The sequence below is a fragment of the Chelonus insularis genome, unplaced genomic scaffold (assembly GCF_013357705.1).
Source record: "Chelonus insularis isolate UGA/USDA-ARS -01 unplaced genomic scaffold, ASM1335770v1 contig_12_pilon, whole genome shotgun sequence".
In the NCBI taxonomy this organism is placed as follows: domain Eukaryota; kingdom Metazoa; phylum Arthropoda; class Insecta; order Hymenoptera; family Braconidae; genus Chelonus; species Chelonus insularis.
Genome location: NW_023276370.1, coordinates 42,425 through 52,296, shown reverse-complemented (window position 1 = coordinate 52,296; position 9,872 = coordinate 42,425). Strand labels below are relative to the sequence as shown.

At 38.8% G+C, this 9,872-nt stretch overlaps 2 protein-coding genes across 2 annotated transcripts; both read left to right on the top strand.

Moving 5' to 3' along the window:
- The first annotated feature begins 1,168 nt into the window (after positions 1–1,168).
- Positions 1,169–3,091, top strand: LOC118070190 (uncharacterized). Its single transcript, XM_035088627.1, has one exon. The coding sequence runs from the start codon at positions 1,169–1,171 to the stop codon at positions 3,089–3,091; it is 1,923 nt and encodes a 640-aa protein (XP_034944518.1).
- Positions 3,092–3,159: 68 nt separating this feature from the next.
- LOC118070183 (uncharacterized) lies at positions 3,160–5,391 on the top strand. The gene has a single exon (XM_035088620.1). The coding sequence runs from the start codon at positions 3,160–3,162 to the stop codon at positions 5,389–5,391; it is 2,232 nt and encodes a 743-aa protein (XP_034944511.1).
- The last annotated feature ends 4,481 nt before the right edge of the window (positions 5,392–9,872 follow it).

The following is a 9,872-nucleotide window of genomic DNA, read 5'->3' as shown; positions in this document are numbered from 1 at the left end:
TATTCACTGTTTTTTGAGACTATGTTAATTGGTGAAAAAATAACCATTGGACAACTCATAAGTGTACAAACAATTATGGTACAGTCAACTCAACTAGATGTAGTGATTATTAAATTCTATTGAGTACGTTAATTGTTATTGTTGAATAAAAACTATAAAACCCAAGCAATCCAGTGTTAATAAACTATATTTTAGAACCTTCTAGCATCCAACCTTTTGTTCTTATTCTGCTCTTAATTCATACAGTCCACTAGTTTTCAGTTTGCTCATTCGGCCGACTCGAAGTCAGAACATTTGGTCCTTCGAGCCGGATAAGAACGGCTTGGATGCATATCGAATAACTCTAGAAGGTTCTAGGGCTTCATAATTTTATGAATATTTTGTAAAATGCTCTGTATAAAGTGCTTGGAATTTAGTTAGACTCAAATAACTTTCAGTGTCAGTGTGTAAACAACCTTACAGACAAAAGGTGTTTACGCATTCCAGTGCCCACTGACACTCATCTTTGTTGTCATGACATAGTGGTGCTCAGTCTGACCAACTTGGACTCCTCTCTAGACGCTTGGCGCGCATTTTGGTCAGAGTTAAGATAACCTTGACGCAGTCAACTCACGTGTATATAAACATAGTTCGGTAATTATTGTAGTGTCCTTAGTGTAAGTTTAGTCACCTAAAATTATTATTAAGAGCTCGTAGACTCAGTTAATTAATTTGTGTGATTCTTTTGGTGTTGAGACTTTCTTGAAAGCCCACCATTGGTATCAAGGTGACAGCAGACAACTCTAGCATCAGTTTTTGTGCATTTTTTTTGTGATAAGAGTAATTATAGTGACATTAGACAACTCATTATGTAAATCATGGCAGATAAACGTGTAATTTCTCCTGCCAAGTCGGACTACGTAGATGTAGCTGACGACAACGACTCAATAGAGGGTATGGCCCAGGCCAAGAACCGCAGCCAACTCAACCAGGGTAACAGCCATCAACCTCCCAGCAGTGAGGTGATGATGTGCCATTTCCACAGCCGACTCCAGATCACACTCATCCATCTGCACAGACTTCTCACCAGGTTATTCATCATCATAGTCAACTCTCTGCAGTCAACTCCAATTATGTTTTCGTCAATTCTCCAAGTGGTGGTGTGATCACTCAACATGCAGACAACTAAATGATTAATGGTTATGAATCGTGTCAATCTATATGTGCTGACAGGAGTAAAGAATGCTTCTCTGATGACTCGACGGAAAGGATGACCTTAGCACATGAGGTTTCGGCCTCAGGAGGGTTGAGGGTCCTGGAAGAAGAGTCAGAAGGTCTCGTTCGATCTCCTACAGCTGAAGAAAAGGGTCAAACTCACACTAGTCAACTCTCAGACGACTCACATGATTCAACAATCACCAAGAACACTACAGACAACTCAGATATCCATGGAAGACTCGCTTCAGCACTCAGGGCAGCAGAAGATCCATGCACTAACGAGTCTCCAGTTCAATCAGACAGCTCAGCAGTCTTACTCGCCACAGCCAATGCAGTATTACTTTCAGACTACTCTCAGCTTCCAGTAAGACTCCTGATAGACTCAGGGTCTGAGCTGACGTTCATCTCATCAAGTGTGGTAAAGACTTGTCATCTCCAACGTCGTCCATCCGTGATATCAGTGCTGGGAATTGGTAACGAACCAGCTGTACGAACTAGAGGAGTGACAACAGTGACACTTAGATCAACTCACACACAGGAGCAAGTTACAATTAATGCTCATATCCTCAAATGTGTCACTGGTACTTTACCAACCAGACAAATCAAAGAACTCAACTGGTCAGCTCTCAACTCTCTGCAACTTGCTGATCCAGACTACTCAACTCCAAGACCCATTGACATCTTAATAGGAGCAGATTGTTATGGTCTGATTGTGAAAGCGGGCATCAAACAATGTCCGCAGTCATCTCTCATAGCCCAAGATTCACTCTTTGGGTGGATGCTCATTGGAATGCCACAACAGACAAGATGCTCAACTGTGAGAACTCATCACGCAGCACAGGTCAGCTCATACCAGCAAGTGTCTGATCTCTTGACAAAATTCTGGGTTCAAGAAGAAGTTCCAGAGACCTTAGCCAGCCAACTCAGCCCAGATGATCAATCTTGTGAAGATCATTATGTTGCGACTCATTCAAGAGATCAAGATGGGAGATATATTGTGAGAATACCACTAAAAGCATCACCATCTCTTCTAGGCAACTCATCAGCAAGAGCTTATCAGTGTTTACTACACATGATCAGACGACTCACAAAGAATGACTCATATGCACAACTCTATCACAACTTTATGCAAGAATATGAGTCACTGAACCACATGAAACGAGCCAAGGCAAGTCCAGTCAACTCTCCAGTGTATTATTTGCCTCATCATGGTGTCTTAAGAGAAGACAGTCTGACTACAAAACTTCGTGTAGTCTTTAATGGCTCTAGTCCATCTTCTAGTGGTCTATCAGTGAACGACATTCAACATACTGGTGCCAAAGTCCAGAAAGACATTGCAGACGTACTCATTTGGATCAGACAGCATAAATTTGTGTTCACATCAGACATCACAAAGATGTACAGACAAATCAAGGTACATCAAGATGACTGGGATCTCCAGAGAATCCTGTGGGTGGACGAGCACTCCAAGATAATCCCATATCAACTCACAACGGTCACGTATGGTACCAGGTCAGCCCCATTTCTGGCTGTTCGTACAATGATCCAGCTAGTGAAGGATGAGGGTCATAAGTTCCCTCTAGCTGTTGATCCACTACTAAAAGGAAGATATGTGGACGATATTTTTGGAGGTGCTGACACCGTGAGTCAACTGATAGACATCTCAACCCAAGTCAGACAACTCTGCATGGCAGGTGGCTTCCCGTTAGCGAAATGGCACAGCAACTCACTTCAATTCCTTCAATCACTTACAGACAACTCATCAGAAGAGCAGATCCACTCATTTGAGAGCAGCAAACGAAATTACTTGGGCTCTCGTGGATTCCAGCGACCGACTCATTTAAGTTCAACTCAAAACCTCCTCGTGAGAAGTCCAAGCTCACAAAGAGAATAATTTTATCAGAAACAGCACAACTCTACGATCCACTTGGATTTCTAGCACCTTTCATTGTCAGAGCAAAGATGTTGCTACAAGAAATCTGGCTAGATAAACTCTCATGGGATGACCAAGCCCCAGATCACATCATCACCAAGTGGAACAGCTTCAGATCAGAACTCTCACATGTTTCAGACCTCTCAATTCCACGATGGTTACGGATTACTCAGAAATCGACCGTGGAACTTCATGGTTTTTCAGACGCCTCACAAGCAGCTATGGCAGCTGTTGTTTACATACGGGCAACTCATCCAGATCATGGAACTTGTTCAACTATAGTCTGCTCAAAGTCTAAGGTTGCTCCATTGAAGAAGATGTCTATTCCCAGACTCGAACTCACCGCAGCATTGCTGCTTGCCAGACTAATCACTTATGTAAGGAACAACTTAGACATTCAGCCAACCCAACTCGTATGTTGGACAGACTCCTCAGTGACTTTGACCTGGATTCAGTCTCACTCATCCCGTTGGAAGGAGTTTGTAAGAAACAGAGTGTCAGCAATTCAAGATCTCACTCCAATCAGCGTTTGGAGGTTTGTACCTGGCAAACAAAATCCAGCGGATTGTGCTTCTCGAGGTATCAGCATATCCCAGCTTCGGAAGCACCCCCTGTGGTGGACAGGACCACAGTGGTTAACAGCAGACGAATCATTATGGCCAACTCAATCATCAGTGTACGATTCAAAAGCTCAGCAGGAAGAGCGGCCCGGGCTCACTTTACTTACTCAGACAATTCAACATGATTATCATTGGGATATGATATACAGACATTCTCGGCTAATCAAATTGCTCAGAGTGACTGCAATTTGCTTCAGATTCAGCCAACTCCTCAGACGAGTACCGCAGTCATCTCTCACCTTTCCTCTCACGCCACAAGAATTAGAGAGAGCAAGGATTTTTTGGATCAAGGCAACTCAAGAATCGTACTTCTCACAGGAAATCAAGCAGATCAACTCAAATTCACTGCCCGTCTCACACCCCCTCGCACGATTGACAGCATTTATTGACACTCAAGGAGTCATACGTGTTGGAGGGAGGTTAGCAAATGCTAGCTTGGACCAAGAAGCAAAGCATCCTGCAATCCTACCACAGAAAACTCATCTTTCCAGACTAATCATTGCAGATGCTCATGAAAGAACATTGCACGGTGGGACGCAGGCAACTCTGAACCTCATACGATCATCGTACTGGATCATTGGCGGACGACTCCCAGTACGATCCTATATTTATCATTGTATGAAATGTGCTCGTTTACGTGGCGAACGAGCGAAGCAGTTAATGGGTCAATTGCCGTTAGCAAGAATCACTCCAGCCCGACCATTTGCCGTCTGTGGTGTGGATTACGCTGGTCCCATCACGCTAAAGACTTGGAAAGGCAGAGGCGCCAAAACATCTAAGGGTTGGATGTGCATTTTTGTGTGCTTCGTTACTTCTGCACTTCATTTAGAAATTGTAACAGATTATTCAGCAGACTCATTTATTGCAGCGTTCAGAAGGTTTACTGGACGTCGAGGTGTCTGCAGAACTCTCCACAGTGATTGTGGCACCACATTTCAAGGCGCAGACACGCTCATCAGACAACTCTTCAAGCAGGGGACTCAACAGTTCAGTCAACTCGCAGCTGTATTTGCAAAGGATGGAACTGATTGGAAGTTTAATCCACCAGCTGCACCACATATGGGAGGAAAATGGGAAGCTGCAGTCAAATCAGTGAAGTTCCATCTTAACAGAACGATAGGCGACTCACTCTTTACATATGAAGAGCTTTCCACACTGCTTGTCCAGATAGAAGCAGTCCTTAACTCCAGACCACTCGAGCCTCTCTCAGCCGACTCTACAGACATCTCAGCGTTGACTCCAGCACACTTCTTGGTTGGTGAACCGCTAGTCACATTACCAGAGCCTTCACTGGAAGATGTGCCAATGCCACGCTTGTCCAGGTGGCAATTTATTCAGCAGCGACTCCAATCGTTTTGGTCCACGTGGTCGAAACAATACCTTCAGCAGCAACTCGCCATCTCCAAGTGGAAACACCCCTTTCACAACATCACAGTCGGCTCACTTGTACTACTCACTGACGAGAGGTTCCCACCAATGAAGTGGCCTCTCCCCAGAGTGATTGAGGTGTTCCCAGGATCAGACGGACTCATCAGAACAGTCAAACTCAGGACAGCAACAGCAGAACTCGTCAGACCACTCACAAAGCTAGTCATCTTACCATACACTCCACCAGCAGAAGATCAGCAAAGGCGTTGCTGATGGTGGGACAATGTTCTGACTTGGAGGGCCCCAAGTCAGCAAGTCTCAGAATATTTGAAAATGGTTAATGGCGGACTTGTCCACCGGCGCGTCAGTCAACTCACCGGACCAATCATCGGGAAGTATTTCCCTCATGGCCCAGAAGGCAACTCTACGGCCCTAGTGACGCCAACAAGCACGCGGTCGAGCACTTGTGGCGTCAGTTAGCTCCAGGCAAATCACGCGGTCATCTCTGTATAATAGCTCGCAGTCAAATCGCAGATTTTTGCAGTCAGCTCACTCTCTGTACAAAAAAGTACGGTCAAATAGACTCAGACAGCTCTCACGAAGAAACGTGAATCATCAAATTACTCTTATCAGTGCCAGTGGTCCAGTATATTCAGTTGTAGTGTCTTTGGGCGCGAAGCTGAACTGGCGTCGACGCCATAGTGCCTCACGGACATTCACCTATACATCGCTCCCCCGAATAACTCTGGTGTATACTGTGAATGTTGCTATTCACTGTTTTTTGAGACTATGTTAATTGGTGAAAAAATAACCATTGGACAACTCATAAGTGTACAAACAATTATGGTACAGTCAACTCAACTAGATGTAGTGATTATTAAATTCTATTGAGTACGTTAATTGTTATTGTTGAATAAAAACTATAAAACCCAAGCAATCCAGTGTTAATAAACTATATTTTAGAACCTTCTAGCATCCAACCTTTTGTTCTTATTCTGCTCTTAATTCATACAGTCCACTAGTTTTCAGTTTGTTCATTCGGCCAACTCGAAGTCAGAACATATATATATTGTAAAATATTTGTATGTCGCCATCTAATGACTATTAGACTAACGACAGTTTGTTAGTTAACAACGATTGCTTGACGATTAGATTGTTTATAGCAACGAGGGGAGAGTTTGTTTATCTCCAGTTTTTGTCTGAGACTTGAGTTGACCGCACGGATTCTTACTTTTAATTAATTGCTGTCAATCATTAATAAACATTTTAATTAATTTACTAATTTTCCGAAGTTGTTATTGAGTCTTATTTTACATTGGTGTCAGAAAGTGGTTCGTTTCGCGTGCCGTGAATATTTTCGTTGGTGATTTTTGGAAAAATATTTTTAAAATCATGCCAAAGAGTCCAAGTCGGAGACAAACTCGAGCTGGAAGGAGAACTCAATATGCCGATTGTGTCGAAGACGGTAATAATGGAGGACTTCTAGCTTTAGAAATGAGATTGAATCGTTTGGAAGAATGACTAAATCGAGATCAGATTCGTTTGGAGGAACGTTTCGAGGAAGGTCGAAGAGAGACTCAGAATTTATTTCTAGAGATAAGAAATTCAATTAATAATAATAATAACAATAATAATAATAACAATAATAATCATAATAATAATAATAACAATAATAATTTGGAAATTCATAATTTAGAAAATAATTCTAATAATTTGGTTGAATCGGTCTCAACTTCTTCAGTTAATAATAATTCTTTAGCTTTTGCAAAACCGGGAAAATTTGATGGTTCTCAGACGTGGGAATCTTATTTCCGTCAATTTGAGACTATCGCTCGTCTGCATAAGTGGACAAATGAAGTTAAAGCATCAATTTTAGTGTCCTGTTTGAAGGACAAAGCTCAAGTCATTTTAGAAAATTTAAGTTTAGAAGATTTAGGGAATTTTGATAAATTGAAGAAAATTTTGGAAGATCGTTTTGGTGAAGCTCAATTTTCTCGAGCTTATTTCAGTCGTTTTCAAGCTAGAAAACAGTCTGAAAATGAAAATTTAACTGATTTTTCAAATGATTTGGATAGGCTTGTCAAATTTGCGTATCCTTCGGTCTCTTCCGAAGAGAGAGATAGAATTGCTGGTTTACAATTTATTTCCGGATTAAAAAAATTAAAGTTACAATTTTCTCTTCGTTCAGAGAGAATTGAGTCTCTTCAATTAGCAACTCAGAGAGCTTTAGAGCTTGAGTCGATTGAAGATTTGACCTTTGGAGGTCAGTATAAAAATAAATTTAATAATAAGAATAATAATAATTTTAGTAAAAATAATTATAATTCCAATAAAAATAATAATTTAGAAATAATTTTAAAAAGGATGATAAAAATAATTCGTTTAAAGGAAATTTTAGGTCAAATTCCCAAAATCAAAATTCTTCGCAAATTTTCCAATGTTGGATTTGTGGTGAAAAAGGACATTCTAAGAAGAATTGTCAAGTTCTTCAAGCTGTTCAAAGTAGTTTATCAAGTATTCATAATTCTAATGAGTCTACTGGTGAAAGTTCATCCAAAAAAAAATTTCGTCAAAACTAAAAATTAATTCAATTGATTTTTCTTATTCTTCTGATTCTAAACCGAAACTTTTACTTAGAGGGGAAGTTAATGGCAAAAAATGTATTATGACAGTTGATACTGCTGCTGATATTACGGTTGTTAATTCTTCTTTGTTTAAAGGGATGGTAACTGTTTCGAATAATTCTTCTATTTCTTATTCTATTTTTACAGTTTCAGGTGATAAATTTGATTTTGATTTTATCGAGACTGTAGAAATAAAGATTTCCAATATTAAGGTTAATTTAGAGGTTGTTTTTGCTCAAATTGAAGAAGAATGTATTCTAGGATTAGATTTCTTAATCAAGTCTGGTTTATTTACTGATTTCAAAGATCTTCTTGATAAAAAATTCTCAGAAAGTAATAAAGTTGTTTCAATTAATAAAATTAGTTCTTCTTTGAATAAACTTCCAGAATTTGTTTTAGATTTGTTTGAAAGATCTTCAAAATTTTTGGATGTCAATGATAAATTTCGTTTTGAAGAACTTTTATTGAAGAATTTGGATATTTGTGCGAAAAATTCTTTTGATTTAGGAAAGTGCAAAATTTTACAACATAAAATTAATGTTGGAAATGCACTTCCTATTAAACAGGCTCCTCGTCGTATTCCTTTACATTATAGGGATAAAGTTGATTCAGTTATGGAGGAAATGAAACAACAGAATGCAATAGAACCATGTAATGGTCCTTGGGCTTCTCCTGTTGTTCTTGTTCCAAAAAAAGGTGATGAAATTAGATTTTGTGTTGACTATCGTAAATTAAACGATGTCACAGTTAAGGATTCAACTCCAATTCCTCATCAAGAAGACATATTGAATATGGTTCTTGGTGCTCAATGGTTTTCTACCGTTGATTTAAAAAGTGGATACTGGCAAGTTGAAGTTGCTCCGGAGGATAGATCTAAAACTGCTTTTTGTATTTGGAATGAGGTTTGGCAATTTAAGGTTCTTCCTTTTGGTTTGTGTAATGCTCCTGCTACTTTCGTTAAACTTATGAATATAGTTTTAAAAGGTCTTCTTGGTAAAATTTGTTTAGTTTATTTGGATGATATTATTATTTTCAGTAAAAGTCTTGATGAACATTTTATTCATCTTCAAAATGTTTTTGAAAGACTTTTACAAGCTTCTCTTAAGATAAATCCTAAGAAATGTATATTTTTCCAAAAAGAAGTTATTTTCCTTGGACATGTAGTTTCTGGTGAAGGACTGAAAAGTTCTCCAGATAAAATTTCTGCTATTATTAATTGGCCTGTTCCTAAGAATAAATCTGAACTTAGAAGTTTTCTAGGTCTTTGTTCTTATTACAGGAAATTCGTCAAAGATTTTGCTACTATTGCAAAACCTTTATATCTTATTAGTCAGGAAAAGAAAGATTTTATTTGGGATGATTTAGCTTTTCAAACGTTTCAAAAATTGAAACAAATTTTGACTTCTACTCCAATTTTGGGTTATCCTGATCCAAATTATCCTTTTATTCTTGATACTGATGCTTCAAATGTTGGCATTGGTGCTGTGTTATCTCAAAAGATTCCAGTTAATAATAATGGTGAGACTGTTTATGAAGAAAAAGTTATTGCTTACTTTAGTAAGACTTTAAATAATCGTGAACGTAACTATTGTGTTACTAGGAAAGAATTATTAGCTGTTGTTATTTCTGTTGAACATTTTCGTCATTTTCTTCTTGGCAAGAGGTTCACTATTAGAACTGATCATGCCTCTCTCACTTGGTTACTTTCTTTCAAAAATCCTCAAGATCAAATAGCTCGTTGGTTTGAAATCTTATTTCAATATGATTTCGAAGTTCAACATAGACCTGGTCATAAACATGGCAATGCTGATGGTCTTTCTCGGCGTCCATGTGATTGTAAAAAATGTCTGAAAATAGATTCTGATGAAAAATGTGATAGTAGGCATATTTTCCGTGTCATTTGTGAAATTAATAATGATTCTGATTGGATCAAATTTCAAAATGATGATAACATTTTGAGTTTAATTATTAAATTCAAAAAGGAAAATAAAGTTCCCGAGTTTAATGATGTTTCACATTTGGATTCTACTTTTAAAATTTATTTACTTTATTGGAATTCTTTAGAATTGAAAAATGGTGTTTTAGTTAAACGTTGGGAAGCTCCAAATCTTTCTCATATTATTTATCAGG

Excerpts from the sequence above, each read along its gene's own strand:
- LOC118070190 (XM_035088627.1), top strand. The coding sequence starts at position 1,169 with ATGATTAATGGTTATGAATCGTGTCAATCTATATGTGCTGACAGGAGT.
- LOC118070183 (XM_035088620.1), top strand. The coding sequence starts at position 3,160 with ATGTTGCTACAAGAAATCTGGCTAGATAAACTCTCATGGGATGACCAA.